The sequence below is a fragment of the Myotis myotis genome, unplaced genomic scaffold (assembly GCF_014108235.1).
Source record: "Myotis myotis isolate mMyoMyo1 unplaced genomic scaffold, mMyoMyo1.p scaffold_m19_p_1, whole genome shotgun sequence".
In the NCBI taxonomy this organism is placed as follows: Eukaryota; Metazoa; Chordata; class Mammalia; order Chiroptera; family Vespertilionidae; genus Myotis; species Myotis myotis.
The window spans coordinates 204,437,659-204,458,698 of NW_023416313.1; the positions used below are offsets into that span (position 1 = coordinate 204,437,659).

Consider the following 21,040-nt stretch of genomic DNA (forward strand, 5'->3'; position numbering starts at 1 on the left):
GTTGATGAGACCTGTTGTTGTCTGTTGTGAAGACTTTGGGGTCTTGGAGGACACAGATACTGGGCCAACCCCAGTCCCCACACATCAGACCTTAGCCTCACACACCTAAGGCTGTGCTGAAGGAAGTGGGGCGCCCAGGCTTATCAGGTGGACATAGTTGTTTCCCCCTGCCTGGTTCTTGATCTTTTTCCAGCAGTGCTATTAACAGGATGTCCTTCCCTGGACTTCGGCTCCCCGCCCCTCAGCCCCCGCCTCCCCCCACACTGCCAACATCAAACAGCCCGAGTGGACTGCAGGATGATGAGGGTGGAAGCCCATCAGGGATGATAAAGAACCATAGCATTAAGGTGAAAGCCGGTGTTTCTTCTTCTTTTTTCATTCTCTGTCTCCTGACCTCTATTCACCACCAACCCAACGGAGCATCTCCCCTTGATTCTGCAGGACAAAGGACTTTTCTCTTTGCTGAGTCATTCAGGGGTGGGAGGGCATCCTGCAGGCTTCGACGCCCCCCCAGACTCTTCTGCCTTCTGAGCTCATTATAGACATCTTTTCTTTTTTATTCTGTGCAAAAACCTTAGCTCAGCCTCTTCCCGCCACACAATTCAAGATGAGGCATGAGGGCAGATACCAGCAGCGCCGTCTGTGTTTGTGGAAGGGGGAAAAGGGAAGCAGGGCTGGATTCCACTGGCTTACCAACTTCTTGTGTCTGAGAACCTCTAGGTGGAGCGGTGTTTGCTTTGGCTCCCATCCCATCTGATTCCCTCTCCAGAGAGGTGAACATAGCCCCTTTCAGTTCTGGGAGACCACTTGCGATTGGACAGCCCTGCCAACCAGAAGGGAGGGGCACAGAAGTTGGAGCAAGATTGGGGGTTAGTTTTTCTCCTTTTTTTCCTTTCTCTTCTCTCCTAGAATCCCTGACTTCAGCCCAAGTTACTGTGCTAACTAGCGGGGTGTCCTCAGTGGCTCTGGACCAGCTTTCTCTGTGTACAAGGCCATTTGTCCTGTCCATCTACTCTGAGAACTGTATGAAGTGAGCAGCTGTGAGTCAACACATCAAAGCAGGGCCCATTCTAATGGGCTGTTTGTTTGGATGGTGGCTGCCCCTCCAGTGATCTGTACCACCTCAGACCTTTGTCCTGGGCTTCCTGTTTGGTGCTGGAGAACTTTGTGGAGCTACCCAATGAGCTTACTCAGAGAACCATTTCTCCTCTACCAAGAATCTAGGCAGGAGCATGCACCTCTCTCACACCTTCCCTGCCTTGGACACGCTGGGAAACCAGCAGCTAAGTGTCTTGATTTCTCTCCTTGGGGCAGTTATCAGTTGTTTTTAAGTGTGGTCCGGTACCAGAATCACCTAGTGTTCCTTAAAAATGCAGATTATGCCCTAGCCAGTTTTGCTCATGGCTGGAGGGTCGTCCCTCAGACCAAAGAGTTGTGGGCTCAATTCCTGGTCAAGGGCACGTACCTTGGTTGGAGGCTTGATCCCTGGCCCAGGACCGGACTTGTGCGAGAGGCAACCAATAGATGTGTCTCTCTCACATCAATGTCTCTGTTTCTCTCCCCCATCCCCTTCCTCCCTTCCTTCCACTCTCTAAAAATCAATGGAAAAATATCCTTGGGCGAAGATTTCAAAATGCAGATTCCTGGGCACCCAGGGCAGACCCAAGGAATTAGTTAGCCTCTCTGGGGTGGGGCTCGGGAATCTGTGGTTTTGGCTCTCCATCAGGGGATTCTGATGCCATTGACGTCTGAGAACTCCAGGGTGGGAGCCTGGAGCCTGGCTGTGCTGGCAGCTGTGTTTGGGGCCTCCAGCAGGACACCTGTCCTCTTTGGGCATCAGCTTACTAGTATCTGTAACAAGAAAGCCTGGCCCTGGCTGGGTAGCTCAATTGGTGCATCGTCTTAATACACTACAGCTGCAGTTCGAGCCCTGGTCAGGGCATATACAAGAATCAACAAATGAATGCATAAGTAAGTGGAACAGGTTGATGTTTCTCTCTCCCATCCTCCCTCTCTCTAATCAATAAAAATTTTTTTAAGACAAAACAAAAAGCCTGTTCATAGGGTGCCACCAGAGTTAAATGAAGAAGTCTGTAGCTTAAAGCCCTTGAAACCAAATAAGCCCTCCACAAACATTTACTGAATCCACATCTATATTCTCCCTACCTGCCAAACTCAGGTATGGAAGCATCCTCTCTATCTCTAATATCCAGCTACTTTCTTTCATCTCAGCTGTTATCCCTACTTTCATTCATCTCAGCTGACTGATCCTTCTCCTAGCGTCATACATTGGGGGAACTTAAGCAGACCTACCTGTCCACTCTCTGCTGGTGAGTTAGGTTGAGGCCAGGCCACCACCCGTCTAGGGAGAGGTCAGCCCTCCCAAGACCTTGCTGCTAGGACACACACCAGAAGAGGCCATTCCTGGCACCCAGTGGGGACTAAGAGCATTCGGACAGAAAGATGAATGACTAGTGTTCTGGTTTCACACTTTATCTTTGGGGCATTATTTTCTCACTAGTGGCCTGGTGCATGGATTCATGCACATTGAAAGGAAATTAATTAGAAGAAATACTAATTACTGCAGCTCAGCAGTAAACCAGATTCGGGGCGACAGTGCCCCAGCAACAACATAACCCACGGCTGAAGGTGGAATCGTGTGGCCTTGAGAGGAATCGGGCTCCCTCTTCTCTGGTTCCGGGGTGCATCACCCGAGAACCACCACTGCCAAGTCACCGCAGCTCAGCAGCTCCTGTGTTGAGCATCTGCCCCTGGTGGTCAGTGCGCATCATTGTACTGGTGGTCAGATGGTTGGCTGGTCGTTTAGCCTTTTATATGCATAGATTGCTGAAGGAAGATTCCAGAGTACTTTCTGTGATTATCAGAGATTCCAGAGCTTTTTCTGTGATTACCAGGAAGATTCCAGAGCAATTTCTGTGATTTCCATGACCTCAGTGGGGTGGGGGAGAAGAATGCATCTTGATCCAACTTTCTTACTACTCTTCCTCACCTTTTATGCACACTGGTTGCCCTGAGAAAATTCCCCCACCTAATCTCTTCACTTCCAAAAGCCTTGGAAGCCTGATCTAGGGGAGAGCAGCAGCTGATAGAGTCTGGCTGAGCTGGGGGCAGGGCCTGGGAAGATCAGGGATCCCTAGTTCTCTGGAGACACTTCCCCTCCTCTAGCCCCTCACAGCCTCCTGCATCTCCAGGGTCACTGTCCTGGTCAACAGGAGACAGTCTCAGCCTCTGGCCTGCTGTTTGGCCTTGGGACTGGCATTTCAACAACCCCTTGCTTTATCTGTGTGGTGAGGTGTCTTCCTTGCTGACATTTGGTTCTCTGAAGGCTACTGTGTGTGTAGGGAGGAAGGAGAGGTGGGGGTGGGGGCAGGAGGGAGCTGTGTTCTCAGGGCCCAGATCACTGGCTGGAGGTTTGTTTAGGGACTTACAGAGAAACTCTCTCCTCTCATTGGACTGTCTCTGACTCACTGTTCAGAAAGAACTTTGATAAGAGGTAGACAGGGCTTGCTTAAGGCAAAGGTAAGCCTTTTGTAGGTCTGGGCATGACTGTTTACCCTGTTAGGATTTATGGTTAGATCGCCTGGGAGGTTACTTTGGATCAGATTTATTACAGAGCCTTTTTCGAACACAGTCCCCTCAGAGCCTGGATCATTCCCGAGTCTCAGACCACGTCCTTCTGGGACATGTGTCTGCTCAGTGCCTTGTGGCTCAGCAAGGTTCTGTGGGAACAGAGCAGTGCCAGGGATGGGAACATCAGACATCCCTGTGTTTATGTTGCCACAGATAAACTCTGTGATTTCAGCAAGTGGTTTGAACTCGGCTATGAAATGGAGAAAACAACATGCTCTCTTAGAACTCTGTCGCCTCCCTTATATGGGTGGTTTTGCGGCTTTGATTCCATGCTGGATATGCAGTGCCCGGAAAACTGAAATACTGTGTAATGCTAGCTTTTACGTGCCCTTAAAAAAAGAAGGAAGACTTTAGATTTGCCCTGTGACACAGAATGAAAGGGCTTCCCTATACACAGATCATGTCCTATCTAAATTGTAAAGGGCAACCTTGGGTTAGGGACCACACCCTTGTTTATAGGGCTCAGCATTCTGACCTTTACAGTCAGCTCTTTGTTTCCCAACCCGCTCTGGTCATTCTGGCGGTAGGAGCCTCTCCCAGAGCTGCTGGGTTCCAGAGCGTCCCTTCGGACGGATCCCCGTGAGCTGAGCCTTGCGGTGGCTCTGGGAGTCCTGCAGCGCGTTCTGATTCCAAGAAGGGCCTTTGCCAAGGGTTGGCATAAAGCAGCAATTCAGTCCACATGTGCCCAGGATGGCTCCTCCGTTCATGTAGGAAAAAATGGAGGTGGTGGCCCAGCACAGAACTGATTGAGTCCCTGCCATCAGGAGCTAGGGGGCGGGGCCTAGGAGCGGTGTTCCAAGGGGCTGGTGGTCCTGGCTGTACCACACAAGTGGCAGTGATCACAGGTAACAAATGGGGCTCAGACAGTCCTGGTGAGGATGTTGCGCTTTCTCTCCCCAGAGTTCTTCTAATCTCTCCTCAGGGAAGAGGGTAGGTACCATATCACCTGCCCCAGGAATGGCTGGCCCTGAATTCTATGCTCCTCCTCAAAAATGCACGACCTGTACTAGGGTGCCTCCACCCTGGGCCAGCTCTCGGTCCCTTGCAAATAACCCACACAGGCCCCTGGTCATTGTTATCAGACTGAACGGGTCTGTTTGCCTGCACGCATCAAAGCTCAATAAGACACAAACAGAAATTTGCAGCCAAGACAGTAAGGATTTATTAAGGAGATGGTGCCATGCCGGAGTCACAGGTAGGTAATGCTCAAAGACCTGGCTCTCTGATGGCTTTCAAGAGATGGATTCTGTAGGGAAAAATCATTAATCATGGCGACTAAAGGAGTTAGGGTTATGGTCTCTACTGATTGGTTGGTATCAGGGGTAGGGGGTCATTGGTCATTGCATCTGGTCCTGATGTCAGCCATGGAGTTTTCTGTCCTGTCCAACGTCACAAGGATTTGTTCTGTGGATTCGCTTTCCTGGCTATGGAGCTAAAACACAATCGAGACCAAAATTTTGTTTTTAGTTTGATTGAAAACTCTGTCTCTATAGTCAGTAGACCTAGGACCTTGTTCCTAAGACACCTGGATGCTGACTAAAACCTCATTGTCCTGAGGGCTTAATGATTAAGCAAGAGAGAGGGAGGTGGATAAGTCAGGGCGCTGAGTGAGCCCAGTTTGAGTCAAAGGGGGAAAAAAAGTCAAAATAAAGAGCAGATGAAAGAAAATAAGGTTCCTGCACCATTTGCCATCCAGTCTTGTCTCTTTTTGAACTTTTGTACTCGCCCTGGATTGTATCCTCTCCAGCCAGCTTTCCTGGTTCCCCCCAGGGGACAGCAGGTAACGGAACAAATGAGAGTCGGTGAATAAAGGCTGTCATCATCCCTTTGGCCTGACTCTCTCCTGAAGGGCCCACCTTGGAGAAGTAGCCACACATCCACTTACAGGCTTGGCACTCTCACCTTTGCAGTCAGTTCTTGAGAGGTATGGGTGGTTTTCTTTTGAGCCAATGTACCAGAGCCTTTATTTGTTTATTAAACAAATATTTATTAAGCATCTACTCTGTGCCCAGCAACATTCTAAGAACTGAGGCTGCAACAGCGAATGGGAGAAAATGTCTCTGAGTTCAGGTTTAAGGGAAGAGAGATTAGAGCAGTGGTTCTCAACCTTCCTAATGCCACGACCCTTTAATACAGTTCCTCATGTTGTGGTGACCCCCAATTTCATTGTTACAAATTGAACATAATTAAAGCATAGTGATTAATCACAAAAACAATATGTAGTTATATATGTGTTTTCTGATGGTCTTAGGTGACCCTTGTGAAAGGGTTGTTCGACCCCCAAAGGGGTCGCGGCCCACAGGTTGAGAACCGCTGGATTAGACTGTAAAGTGGCCACGCAAGGAGTGCCTAATGGTGAAGATTTCTGAATGAGGAGGAGGGGGGAGACTTCAGAGCAGGGCATTGGGAGATGTTTTTGTGTAAGCAGGTCCTGGAGGAAGCCCCTAAATTGCAGGGCCAGGTCTGGTGATATGGGTGACGAGTAGTTTTCCCGGTGCAAGGTTTAGATTTCCTTTCCACATTTCTCACTGGGATCACAAGGCAGGGTTAGTTAACTAGTGAAGTTGGCATCTTAAGAAACAGCTACATGGGGCCCACCCTGTCTGTCTCTGGAGACATGCCCTAAAGTAAGAGGAACTGGTTCTCTGCTCATGGTAGGCCAGAGAGCAACAGCTCCTCCAGGGCCTGCCCCCCCCCCCCCCCCCGGGTCTGCGTTTCGCTTCCGAAAATTCAGAGTGGGAGGTGCTGTTACCAAGGAAGTCCAATCAGACTTAGAAGAAAACTTGGGAGGATTAGAGACATTTATTGTCACATGAATGACAGCATATGACATCGCAGGCACTCAGTGCTTTTTCTGGTTTGGGCTGTCCTAGCACCTTCTGTCAAAAGGCGGGGCGTTGGCAGAGTTGAGCAGGGCAACAGCCCACAGGACAGTAGGACCCGTCTGTTGGCTGCTGTGAGCTGGCTTCTGGGGCAGAGTTGGTGGGAAGTGCCCAAAGCATTTGAACGGGGAGCTTTGCATGTTGTCTACTGCAAATACAAAAAACTTGGAGAAAATGAGGTCTGCACTCTGCCACTCTAGCTGGCCTGGTGGTTCGGAAGACATCCTCTCATTTTTCCTCTTTTCTCGCTTAGTCATTGGGGAAGTTCTACGAGCCTGTGGTCATTGGCCCTCAGCACTGTCATCAGAAGGACCTTTGAGTGGTGAAGCCAGCAGGGACTCGTGCTGTCGGTGAAAGGGCAGGCAGAGGAGGTTTCACATCTCCTCTCATGTAGACATAGTCTGACCCTTTGCAGATATTACCATGAGGTCAAGTTCACGAGGAACACTGAACCTTAAAAGGAGGAGCGTGTATACCAGGAGCGTCCTGAGTTGATGATTAAAAGTAGGCACAAGTGTGAGGCTCAGCTAAAAAAAACCACACAACAGTAAAGCCCTTTGTCAGCATTCCTTTTCATTCCTAATAAAAAAAAAATTTTTTTTCTTTGTAGAACTCAGACCCCTCCTCTAAATGTAGCATCTTCTCTGTTTACAGCCTAGGGGACCTCTGCTCTTCAGCTACCTTGCACCCCCCCACAGATGAGGAGGAAACCCAGAACCAAGGCTGTAGGTCAAGATCAAGGTATATTAGATAAACTTGGTGATGTGAGTGAGCTTTGTTTGCAATGGTTGCCTCCTCCCTTACTTTTTAGTAGGTGTTCAATAAGCACTGAGTGTAGGTTTGAGAGTAGGAATTTGATGAGCCTCTGTTGCAATGGCTTCCAGGCCTTACCTTGAGGACCCCCAAAAGTTTTCTCTGTGTTATTCCACTTTGTATCTGCTTTCTTTTGGTGGTCAACTCACACAATACTTCAAGCTGCTACTGTGCCCAACTTGTTTGCTGTAGAAAAGACTGGACATATTTGATTCAGGTTTGAGCTTCGAAGAGTCATCTCTTTATTCAGAAGATGTTTCCCAAGTTACATTTCTGTTCTTGGCATTGTGCTGGGCATGATGTGGGGAGATGTCACACAAGGAAACGTTAGTCAGTGTCCCTGTCCTCAAGGTGCTAACAATCTAATTATAGAGACAACACCCTACAGGGAAAGAACCCCAAAACTAAGCATTACATAAGAACCAGAAATCCCATAGGGCAGTGGTCAGCAAACTCATTAGTCAACAGAGCCAAATATCAATAGTACAACGATTGAAATTTCTTTTGAGAGACAAATTTTTCAAACTTAAACTATATAGGTAGGTACATTGTTATTAATTAGGGTACTCTTAAGCTGGTCTTTGCTAAAAATGTCCTCAATCTGATTGAGGTACATTTTTTGAGGTGACTCCTTCCAACTCTCCCATCCACACTCGTCTTATATACATGTTTTGTCTATCTCCTTTCTGAAAACCAACTTCTGCGCACGGGCCACGAAGTTCTAATCACACTGTATGTGCGCGCCTGCACATGGTATTTTGTGGGAGAGCCACACTCAAGGGGCCAAAGAGCCGCATGTGGCTCGTGAGCTGTGGTTTGCTGACCACTACCATAGGGAGTAACTAAGTGGCAAATAAAAACAGACTGTGGCTGGAGACACCTGTCACCATTGCGCCCTCCAACAGCTTGAATTACAGAATCGAGTATATGAGACAAGAGGACTTGCAGGTGTCTGAGGGCGGTGACTTCGGTGGCATTCACCCTCTTCAAAGGCTTTGGAGTCAGACAGCCATGGGTTTGAATCTGTTTGCCATTAGAAGCTGGGTGACCTTGGGCAAATTACAGATGTTTTCTTATCTGTACAAAACCAAACCAGAGAGAATGATGCCAACTTTAGGGGCTTGTTGTGAGGCATTGAATGGAATAACATGTGCAAAATCGTTTAGCACGCTGCTCATTATGCATTCGTTTCCTTCCTTCTAGTTTGGAGAATAGCCATGACCTGAGAGTTTAGCCTGCGAGTGCGGACTCTAGTATAGACGGCCTGAGCGTGAAGTCCAGCCTGATCGTTTACTGTTACGACCTGGGGCAAGCTACTTAAATGCCAGTTTCCTCAACTTAAAAATAGGCATTAAAAGAGAGAGTGTGGCCCTAAACGGTTTGGCTCAGTGGATAGAGTGTTGGACTGCGGACTGAAGGGTCCCAGGTTCAATTCTGGTCAGGGGCATGTACCTTGGTTGTGGGCACATCCCCAGTAGGGGGTGTGCAAGAGGCAGTTGATCGATGTTTCTCTCGCATCTATGTTTCTAACTCTCTGTCTCCCTTCCTCTCTGTAAAAAATCAATAAAATATATTTTTAAAGAGAGAGAGAGAGAGAGAGAGAGAGAGAGAGAGAGAGAATGAATAGTGCTTAGGACGGTGCCTGTGGCCTGGTGAGCATGATGTGCAGCTGTTAGTACTATTCTTACCTTACCTGGGAATCAAGCATTGCAGCAGGCTATTCTAATTTCAGTAGCTGCTGCTTCCTGCATTTCCCTAACCTCTAGGACTGAGGAAATCCAAGAGTGTCAAGGTAGCATAGACCATCAGCATAATCACAGTGTTAGAGTCAAACTCTGTGACTGGGGAGGGAGCTCTAAGGACGTTTAGAGTTGACCAGCTCTCACCCTGCTCCCTAAGTTCTTAGAGATCAAAGCTTAGCCTTTTAAATCCATAAACCTCTTTCATGAGTGATTTCCCCCCAAATCAATGGGATTGGTTTGGTTCCCAAAGGTCTGCTACTTCCTCAGCTCTGAATTAGCCTTTTCCAAAGAAGTCAAGGGCTTGGATTTGAGGATTGCAAAACTACCGTCATATGAGCAGGCTTTGCATGCATATTATCGCTTAACCTGGCATTTGTCTAGGAGCTGCCTGGCATTCCTAGGTGGCTGGGGGCTTGTTTGCCAGTTCAACATAGATGTCTCAGCGCCCTAGCAGCAACCTCGTTCTCTTTGTTCCTGGGGCATCCACAGGCTCAGTTCCAGGACAGCTCTTGAGCTTCCCCCACAGTCCAAAGGTGGCTTTTCTGCAGAGCACCTTCAGCTAACCTTGTCCCTTACATTTGGGGCCCTGGAACCCCTGTTTGTGCATCGTTTGCTCAGATTAGTTACTCACTGAGGTAACTAATGTCTAAGTGACATCAAGGAGAGACAGGGAGAGGTATTTAGAGGATGAGAATGATGTATGTGTGCCTCAATGGCACCATCTTTGTGGAGTTTAAATGCCCACACCAGTACACAGTGGGGCAGTGAGGGCTGAAGTCCCACGTGGCTGTGGTCCTGGGAGACCCAGCGGGGGCCTCCCTGCTGCTGGTGGCTGTGCTGGGCCGAGCTGCACAGTCCCATGTGGGCACGTTTTTGTATGGGAGGGACATTAGGCATGCTGCACTTTAGTGCCCATAAAATTGGCATGGACTTAAACGACCCTTTATATGATAACATTTTCCTACATTTGTCTATGTAGCTTAAGTTTTCCTCAACTGTGGTACTCTGCGAACCTTAGCTTCGGATGACTCTTTTCCAAGACCGTTCTGATTGACTATAGAGATTCCAGGACACATACTAGTACAAGTATCTAGTCTCTCATCATATAAATATAACCTTGGAGGGGGGTGGCTGTGTGCTTTAAGCTGGCCCAGATAGGTTGATGGGCTTTAAGTGTGTGGAAATCTATATTGAACCCAAATTTATCTTTCATGTGTCTCTGATTTTAAAAGGTTCCTCGCCCTAACCGGTTTGGCTCAGTGGAGAGAGTGTGGGCCTGCAGACTGAAGGGTCCCAGGTTCGATTCCGGTCAAGGGCATGTACCTTGGTTGCAGGTACATCCCCAGGAGGGGGTGTGCAAGAGGCAGCTGATGGATGTTTCTCTCTCATCGATGTTTCAAACTCTCTACCCCTCTCCCTTCCTCTCTGTAAAAAATCAACAAAATATATTTTTAAAAAAGGATCCTCAACCATGTTTTTTTTTAAATAGCAAACTTTCTCTGAGAGCCTTGTCTAGATTAAATTTCCAACCATGTCTTTCTGTGGGTCTCAGTTCCAACTTATCTGAAGGGAAGTGTTGTTTTTCTGATCTGCTAGTTGACTCCAGCCCATTCATTCAACACTCAGGGATTGAGGAAGCCTCTGTTCTGTTTACCAGGCACCAGATTATGCCAGAAAAATGGCTGAAAACCGAAGGAGTAGAGATGTTTAGGGCAAGGAGATCACGCCTCGCTAGGATAATCAAGGAAAACTGACCTGGAGGCGGTCTCCCAGAAATTAAAAGAGGGAGACCTTTCCTTGCAAGGAAACTGCTCAGATAAAGGTAGAGACTAGAAGACGGGAAGGTTGGAATTGTGATCATCCCATCAGGCTCAAGTACCAGGGACATAGAGGAAGTAGTCGGACGTGGGCCTGGAAAGGTGGCTTGGAACTAGGACTCAGTGATGGCGAACCTTTTGAGCTCGGCGTGTCAGCGTTTTGAAAAACCCTAACTTAACTCTGGTGCCGTGTCACCTATAGAAATTTTTTGATATTTGCAACCATAGTAAAACAAAGACTTGTATTTTTGATATTTATTTTATATATTTAAATGCCATTTAACAAAGAAAAATCAACCAGAAAAATGAGTTCGCGGGTCACCTCTGCCACGCGTGTCGTAGGTTCGCCATCACTGAACTAGGTGAAGGAAGGCAAGAACAGCAGATTGAGGGGTTTGGACGGCATGCTCCCTCTGAGGGGGGGCGGGCTCCTGAAGGTCCTTGAGCAGGGACTCTGTGGTCAGTGAAGTGCTGAGGACCGGGCACCTGAATATCTCATGCAGGAGGAGAGATCACAGTTGCCTGAAGGGGAGGGGTTAGATTCAAAGCGGGCGTCCAAGGACAGTGGATGGGAGAGGGCAGAGTCAAGGGTGACTGAGAGAAAAGAGCAGAGGGAAGGAGCCAGGAAAGGAAGAGGAAGCTAGCCAGGGGAGCATGGTTGGTCTTATGAGTCGCTGCCCCCGTGGCTGTGTGAGAGGGCAGGGTGGGAGAGCCAGGCTTGCAGCTGGGGAGCGAGGGCCTCGTCTGGGGTCAAGCCTTCTGCTGAAAGGTCCGTTCACATGAGCTCTTTCAGTCCTCAGGACACCCAGTGAGCTAGATAGTATTATCTTCCTTTTTGTAGATAAGGAAACAGGCTCAGCTGAGAGCCTTCTGACCCTAGGGCAGTGGTTCTCAACCTTCTGGCCCTTTCAATACAGTTCCTCATGTTGTGACCCAACCATAAAATTATTTTCGTTGCTACTTCATCACTGTCATGTTGCCACTGTTATGAATCGTCATGTAAATATCTGATATGCAGGATGGTCTTAGGTGACCCCCGTGAAAGGGTCATCCGACCGCCAAAGGGGTCGCGACCCTCAGGTCGAGAACCACTGCCCTAAGGCCTGACCCCTTAACCACTGTATGTCTCTGAGGAATGTTCAGGTGGAAAGGCAGAAAGGTGTGGGGTTCATTTTAAAATGAATGACATGGGATGCCCTGTCGGTTTGATTTAGTGGTTGAGCATCGACCTAGGAACCAGGAGGTAACGTTTCTATTCCTGGTCAGGGCACATGCCCAGGGTTGTGGGCTTGATCCTCAGTGGGGGACATGCAGGAGGCAGTCGATCCATGATGTGTCTATCACTCTATTCCTCTCTCTCTCTCTCTCTCTCTCTCTCTCTCTCTCTCTCTCTCTCTCTCTCCAATAAACACATATTTTAAAATGAATGACATAGGCGTGAGCCTCAGAGTAGGTCATTGGGAGATCAAGTTTAAAGTAAATCTTTAAGCTGAAGGTCTGCTGCAGGGAAAGCTGCTGACCCAATAGGGGAACATTTTTGACCCTCGGTGACAGGGAGACAATTCCTAGAAGCTGAGAGATCTGCTAGAACTCTGTATGACCCTGTACAAGTTACTTAACCTCTTGAGCTTAACCTCACTTACCCTCCATTTGGCCCTCTAATAATTAGGTTGCAATAGAGCAGTGATTTTCAACTTTTTTTCAATCTCATGGCACACATAAACTAATTACTAAAATTCTGCAGCATACCAAAAATATTTTTTGCCACTATGACCAAAAATAGGTGTAATTTTGATTGATTTACAACAACAACAACAATAATAATAATAATAGGAATTACCTACCCTTTTTGCTCCAAAGTGACTTTTAAAAAAAATCAAATGTCAATACTATACTTGTATATAAGGATTTTTAGTACCAAGAATTAATCAGACCCAACCTTGTTATAGATATGACCAAAAATATGCAACTCTGTTATATGACTTATGTATTTATGATTCAAGACAGGGCATTCACACCAAACGTCTGTTGTGTTGTCTGTTGTCATGTTTTTCTTTGACAGTCTAAGGGAAAAGAGGGCAGTGTCCCTGACTAAACAGTCAGGTATTGCCTGTTTTAAAAATTCTTGCAGCACACCGGTTGAAAATTGCTGTAATAAAGGATGACAAAGGAACTTCTAAACGATAACATTCTATAATTTCAACACACAAGTGTCACTATTTGTGTTATCTTTTAATCTTTATTTCACACCTCCATCCCTCCACATACATCTTGGTACCTCCCAAAATACCTACCAGAATGCTTTTCACATAGTAGGTGCTTTAAAGATGCTTGACTTATTGACTATAGATTCGCATACAGTGGACGAACCCTATACTGGGCCTGTAGATGATGACTTGTGAATGTTCCAGAGCCGGGAACCACTAGTGACCATCCTGAGTGGCTATAATTGACAGGCTGGAAAACCAATCAAGATGGTCAGCAGATTGGCACCTGATGATTGGCATTATAGTGTGGAATGAAAGCAAATTGCTTCCCTACCTACAGTTTCAAATAAAATGAAGAAAAAGTGGAACCTGAAGACAATGGACTTATCTTCCTTCAGTCTTGGAACTTGAAGCTTGCCCACATTCTTGGGCTGTTTTTCATTTTCTGCTTTGTTATGACGTGGCAGAAGGGCTTTGGGGGTTGAGTCACAGCTAGTTACTCCAGAATCAAGGCATTTCTGACCTTGGAAACATATCCAAGTCACATTATCTGTCAGGTTAAATAGAGTGTGAACTCCAAGGCAAATGAGATGCTTTAACTCAGCGGTCGCCAATCTTTTGGACCTCACGCACCACTAGTGGTCCGCAGACCACCAGTTGGCGACCACTGTTTTAACTTGTTGGGGTGTGTGTGTGTGTGTGTTTGTGTGTGTGTGTTCATAGCCAGTTTGCCCATATCCTGTGTGTATAGATGCATGCGATTGCATATGACTTTATACTACAGATGCCTTGTCAGTTGCTAAATTATTTACACAATGAACTTAAGCTTTCATGTTTGTAAAGGTGGTAATAACTTTAGGCTTCTGAGTCTTACTGAATGCAAGCTGTTGGAGTTATAGGGTGTAGAAGTTTTCAACTTTCCCCAAGCTGGTCTCTGAGCTTCTGGTTAACAGTCAGTGAAATCAAGAATTTAAATGACACACAAAAAAGTCAACATTGTTTTACTGTACCATGGAGACTGGAGTATAGGAACCATTGTTCATTGGTGTGCAGCTGCAGGAGAGCCATCCTGTGTTGAGAACACCAACTATGATTTTTATTTTTTAAATTGATTTTTTTAGAGAGAGAGGAAGGGAGAGAGAGAGAGAGAGAGAGAGAGAGAGAGAGAGAGAGAGAGAGAAAGAGAAACATTGATGTGAGAGGGAAACATTGATCAGCTGCCTCCTGCACACCCCTACCAGGGATTGAGCCCACAATCTGGGCATGTGCCCTGACCAGGGAATTGGACCAGCTACTCTTTGGTGCACAGGGTAACGCCCAAACAACTGAGCCACGCCAGCCAGGGTCCCAACTATAATTTTTTTCAACAGGTATTGATGGTGAGGGTGGTCAGGGGTGTGTGTGCATTGAGGTGTCAATAAAAAGAAAGCTCTCTCTGATATCTTGAGGAGAAAATGTCCCTGTTTAATTTTTAAGAAATACTGGGATTGTGTTTCTTTTTCTTTCTTTCTTTTTTTTTTAAAAAAAACATTTTTATTGATTTCAGAGAGGAAGAGAGAGATAGAAACATCAATGATGAGAGAGAATCATTGATTGGTTGCCTCCTGCATACGCACACTGGGGATTGAGCCTGCAACCCGGCCCTGTGCCCTGACCTGGAATCCAACTGTGACCTCCTGGTTCATAGATCAATGCTCAACCACTGAGCCACACCAGCTAGGCTGGGATTGTGTTTCTTATTAGGAATCTTTTTAAATTTGTGCCATCACCTCTTGGACATTGGTAACTAAAATCGACTCTCTCTGTCTTCTATAGGTTGGAATTGCGATTGGGTTCTTGGTCCCTCCTGTTCTGGTACCCAATTCCAAAGACAAGGACAAGCTTGCCTACCACATCAGCATCATGTTCTACATAATAGCAGCTGTTGCCACCCTGCTTTTCATCCTTGTCATCATCGGTAAGTTCATTAGGCTGCTGGGGTGGGGAGGTAGGGAGGTTCTACTGGCTTTGGTGGGGCCCTTGTGCACATGGCTCTAGAGCAGCGGTTCTCAACCTGTGGGTCGCAACCCCTTTGGCGGTCGAATGACCCTTTCACGGGGGTCGCCTAAGACCATCCTGCATATCAGATATTTACATGACGATTCATAACAGTAGCAACATGACAGTGATGAAGTAGCAACGAAAATAATTTTATGGTTGGGTCACAACATGAGGAACTGTATTGAAAGGGCCAGAAGGTTGAGAACCACAGCTCTAGAATATGGTGGCACTTACAGAAACTGAAGGCCAGGCTTCTAATAGTCTTCAAATGCTTTAGCCTAAGCAGTTACCCCCAATAGGGTGTTAGCTGGCCTTGTGCACTTTGCTAGTGGCTCAGTAAAGGTTTGATTGTAATTAAACCGTTCCCCGTATGACCTCACAAGAATTAATGGTCAGGCTTCATGAGCACTTATGACAGCACAGGCATTGTGCTGTTCAAGCTCGATCTCAGGTAAGCCTCAGCAACCTTATGAGTGAAGGTACCATTATGAGTCCCATTTAACAAAAAGGAAGACTTAGAGGAGTTGAAAAAATTATTCCAGATTCAGTAGTCCTTAAGTGGCAGAGATCGGATTTAAGCCTCAACTTGTGTAAGGCCGTACTCTAAATTTCTGGAACTAAACAAAACAGAATTAACCCATAAACACTAATAATCTCATAGATTCACCTGAGAATACCTGGGTACCACAATTTTAATGCTTTTCTTTAAAAAGATTATAAGAGTAATATTTTCTTATTATGAAAAAATCTAGAAAATACAAAAGCATGACCATTAATTTAGCCTTGTACAAGTTAATCCCAACCTCAGATAGCTATTATTCATTTTATAGAAAGGTATATTTAATCACTGAGATATTTGGTTAATATAATTTTAAAAATTCTTTTATTATATGTTTCATGTGTACAGTATTCTAATTTGACATCTGTATATACTTTAAAGTGATCATCAGCACAAGTCTAGATACCATTCATCACCATACAACTGATGGATAATATAATTTTATGTCCTCTTTTATAATCTGAGTGATACTATATGGGCAGTGATAAATTCAGAAACAGCAGAGTAAAGGTTTTCATTTTCAGTTAGTCACCCGTCTAAAGGTTAACCAGTTTTCTTCCTAATATCTGAAAGTTTCACTCACTCATGTTAAAGGTTTCTTTTCATTCCTTCCTTCTGGCCTCACCTCCAGAGTCAGTTTTATAATCATCTACTTCATTCAACTGTTCTCACCTTGTCATTCCCTCCCTGGGTCTACGCTGAGAAAGAGGTGCCTGGAGGCCTCTAAGAGCAGGCAGGATGTCTTGGACAGAGGACGCGGTGTTCCTGGGAAGGTAGAAGCTGTAGAGCTGTGAGTGAGAGCAGGAAAGAGCAATCCAGCCAGGGATCCTCTTACTCAGCCAGACTTTAAGTTTCAAACTGGAATGTTCCCAGCTCCAGATTCTTGTGTTTGTGGCAGGTGAGGGCCTGGTTCTTTGCAGCTGAAATCCTGGAGGTAGAGCATTTCTACATTTTGGCATTTTATTATCAAGCACAGACTGAAAGGTATTATGGGAAGCAAGCACCTGCTGTTGCAGGATCACTCCCTTGCCTTGCTTTCTTTCTTTACCCTGATGGAGGGGGAGGCAAACAGCCAAGACAGTGAATGAGAGGTTCCCAATAGCAGGAAGTCACCCAGAAGGAAATGACCCAGGACTCCTTCTGGAGGAGAAAGAAGCAGGGCTCTGGAGATATGCTAAGTGAAATAAGCCAGTCAGAGAAAGACAAATATCACATGATCTCACCTATATGTGGAGCCTAACGACAAAATAAACTGATAAATGGACTAGAACCAGAGGCAAGGCAACAGGGAACAGACGGACAAATCTCAGAGGGAAGGGCAGGGACTGGGAAGAGACCAACCAAAGAATGTATGTGCTTGTATGCATTGCCCATGGACACAGACAGTCGGGTGGTGAAGGAATGGGGTGGGGAGGAACTGGGTGGGGGGTGCACTCGGCGGGGGGGGGGAGTGGGGACATCTGTAATACTCTCAACAATAAAGATTAAAAATAAAAACCTTTTTTTTAAAAAGGAGGAAAGAAGCAGGGCTCTGTAGTCAGGGCTGGAGGGTTTTCTGAAGGGGCAGGGCCAGGGGAGGGGGAGACTTGCCTCTTCAAGACATTAAACCACGTTTCCAGAGCTTCCTTTAACTGGAATAGGAATGCGTGAGGGGAGGCCCCATGGTGCCTTCTTGGACCCAATTGGGGAACCAGTTCAGCCAAAAAAACTGGTTAAACTGACCTGCCCTCCAGAGAACTGAATAGCGCCAGTGCAGTTACATGGAGGGTACCAGTTGTACTGAAAATAGAATGTAAAGGAATGGCTTCCCCATTGCCCCGCCCCAGTCCTTCACGTCAGAGTAGCCACTCCCATAGGTGGCTGTGTTAATCCTCTAGACCAGTGGTCGGCAAACTCATTAGTCAACAGAGCCAAATATCAACAGGACAGCGATTGAAATTTCTTTTGAGAGGCAAATTTTTTAAACTTAAACTATATAGGTAGGTACATTGTTATTAACTTAATCAGGATACTCTTAAGCTGGCCTTTGCTAAAAACGTCCTCAATCTGATGGAGGTACGTTCGCTGAGCTCAACCCCTTCCAACTCCCCCATCCACACTCGTCTTGTATACTTGTTTCATCTATCTCCTTTCGTTCGTCCTCTCTATATGTCCAAACCATCTCAACATACCTTTCTCAATCCTCAACACTACATCTTCTTTCACTCCACAACGTTTCCTAAAATTAACTTAATAAACTTTACTTAAAGTTTTAAGTCAACTTCGCACTGTATGTGCGCGCCCACACGTGGTATTTTGTGGAAGCCACATTCAAGGGGCCAAAGAGCCGCATGTGGCTCACGAGCCGCGGTTTGCCGACCACTGCTCTAGGCCAGGCATGTCAAACTCAAAGGCTAATATGGGTCAAATAAACAAGACTTAAGTTTACGTGGGCCGCAAAAAACCAAAAGCTTCAATTTTTATAGAAACGTAGGTTTATTTTGATAGAGACATGCTGAATACAAAGGGCTGAAATAAATGAGTAATTGTTAACACAAAATAATACAACATTTTAATAAAAATGAATAGTTTTTCTTGAACATTAACTTACCAGACACTGAATAATACACAGATTAATAAGTGTAACGCACATAAACCTATTTTTCTTATTCTCTGAAAGCGAAATATTTCCTGTTGCGCACACCAAACAAGTCAGTACAAGACTAATGACGTGGCAATTGGCTGCTAAAATATTTGCTGCTAGTATTAGTGGAGAGAAATGGTGCGCCTGCGCGTAAGGCACGTGAGGGAAATGAATGCAACACGATTATAGTAATCAGTCATTAGCAAACGTTGAATTGTTTGTTATTGATAATTATGTATAACAGGATTTGTAAAAGTTAAGTTACGAAATTTTTTTACAGAGAGGAAGGGAGAGGGCTAGAGAGTTAGAAACATCAAAGAGAGAGAAACATCGATCAGCTGCCTCCTGCACACCCCCTACTGGAAATGTGCCCGCAACCACATGCCCCTGACCAGAATCGAACCTGGGACTCCTCAGTCCGCAGGCCGACGCTCTATCCACTGAGCCAAACTAGTCAGGGCATAAGTTACGAAATTTTTATTAAAATGTTTCTTCCATACCGTTATATTGGCTGGGCTGCGAAAATATTCGTTGTGGGCCGCGTGCGGCCCATGGGCCGGGAGTTTGACATGCTTGCTCAAGGCTCAAGGCTCTGTGAGGAAGATGTCTGATTCAGATTTTGAAAAACTAGGAATGGACTCCAGGTTTTTCTACTAGAAGTTCCTTCCACTTAGGAATATGTATTGACTGTCCTGTGCCAGGCTCTGTGCTAGGCACAGGCAACACAGTCTCCTCCCCCTCAGGAGGAGCTCGGGTGCTAGGCCATGAACCGGGCTCGCTAATCCTAAAGCCTCAGCTCTCATGCCCTTTCTCTCCATGTGTGACTATTGTGTGTTCTTCAGTGCTGGGCCAGTGTGTTTTTTCCTGGCTTTTATTGTAACTGGACAACCAAGGGGTCCGGGCTGTTTGTCACCACTTGAGCCAATTAAGCAGAGACAGGGTTGAATCATATATGAGCATTTATTCCAGTAATGCCGACAGAATGGGAGAGCAGCGGGTCATCCACAAAAATCTTCTCTGCCCCTCCCCATAAGCCAGCTGCTTATATTGGGTAGAAGGACAAAGATTGTGTGGGAAAGTAGGAATTACAGGCATGGGAGAGTAGGCATGGTATAATAATTGCGGGTTATAAGTCCTGTGGGCTGGGGAGGGGGTATCTCAGAGGGTGGGTGCCTCCGGGCACCCCGGGACCAGATTACAGGTAATAAGGGCTGAAGGTTGTGAAGAGCAGGTGCCTCCAGGACTAGATTGCTTCAGCCACAAGGTTGTAAATCTTTCCATAATCATGGGCAGTTCTCCGGGCAGGAGGATGGACTGCATTCCAATGTGAGCTCCCATGTCCCAGGCGTACAACTCCCAGCCAGGTTAGAATGTGCTTTCTTTTTTTGTTTGTTTTAAATTTGAATTATTTATTGTTTAAAAGTATTACATAAGTCTCCTTTTCCCCCAGTTGACCTCTCCCCAGCCGCTCCCACCCCCCAGCACATGCCCTCACCCCCCTACTGTCTGTGTCCATTGGTTATCCTTATATGCATGCATCCAAGTCCTTTGGTTGATCTCTTACACCTCGACCCCCCTGCCCCCCGGCCCGCCTTGCTCCCCTGCCTTCCCTCTGAGGTTTGATAGTCTGGACCTATTTTTGTTCATCAGTTTATGTTGGCCATTATATTCCAGAATGTGCTTTCTTTAATCAGAACAAAATAATCATGGTAAACAGAGCATGATTAATGTTTCTTATTTTATTTCTTATAACTAATAGCTAGTCCCCAATATTATATTTCTGCCCCGAACATTAAGGACTCCTTGATCCTTGAACTCTGCCCCAATTATTGCAGTCATCCAGAGGCCATTAAGAAAAAGTAATCAGGATGTGAGGGCGATCTGGCTGCGACATCTGTCACCCCATTGATCGCCAGGGTTGATTCGGCTGATCTGGCTGGCTAGGCGGGTGTCCCCCTCCTCCCTCACCGATCCATGTGCGTCCCTCCAGAAAAAGTAATCAACAGACCACACACTCAGCCATAGACAATGAAAAGCAGCTTCAAGAGAGGAAGCTGTAAAGGATTTCATTGAAGAATTAATATTTCCTTTTGAATCCTAGCTCCTTCTCGGGTGATGGAGCCAGCTCTTGTCCATGTGTAACTCTGCTGGGCTGTAACCACAGGGATGTTCAGTGATCTCTCTGTTTCTTTCCTTTCAGTATTCAAGGAGAAGCCTAAACATCCCCCCAGCAGGGCCCAATCCCTGAGCTATTCCTTAGTACCGGAAACTTCGTACTTAAATCCCATCATCCGGCTCTTCAAAAACCTCAACTTCAAGCTGCTTATCATCACCTATGGTAAGATGCAGATGTGTCTGGGAGTGTACCTGCGCTGGGAATGTGAGGCAAGAGGCCTGATGTGTCTGTGCATGACTTTTTCCAGTTCCCAAATGTGCATGCAGAGTAATTGTCGAGGGTCAACCAGAACAGTCAGCTCTGTCTCAGGGCCTTTGTGGGTTCCGCAAAGTCCACCTAGCAAACCGTTCTTTCCTGTGTCAGGTTATCTGGCAAATGCCTGCTGATCCGCCGAGTCTTATTTCAGTATCACTGCTTTAAAGCAGCATTAGGTGATCTTTCCTCTCTTGCTGTGCTGTCCCATTTCCAGGTCTGTCTTCTCACTAGACAAGGATATCCTTGAGAGCAGAGATGTATATGTCTTTTCATCT

The 21,040-nt window shown here is 46.3% G+C and overlaps 1 protein-coding gene across 5 annotated transcripts in view; it reads left to right on the top strand.

The window, feature by feature from the left end:
- FLVCR2 (FLVCR heme transporter 2) overlaps nucleotides 1-21,040 on the top strand; it is a 61,927-nt gene that overhangs the window by 15,805 nt on the left and 25,082 nt on the right. For 4 of the 5 annotated variants that reach the window (XR_004968270.1, XM_036313573.1, XM_036313587.1 and 1 more), the window contains exons 2-3: nucleotides 14,928-15,069; nucleotides 20,535-20,672. Coding sequence is in view for 4 of the 5 variants with exons in the window: in XM_036313573.1 (XP_036169466.1) it covers nucleotides 14,928-15,069; nucleotides 20,535-20,672 (280 nt within the window). In the remaining variant the exon portion in view is untranslated. The remainder of the gene's footprint in view (nucleotides 1-14,927; nucleotides 15,070-20,534; nucleotides 20,673-21,040) is intronic. The other variant, XM_036313607.1, reaches the window with a different exon arrangement.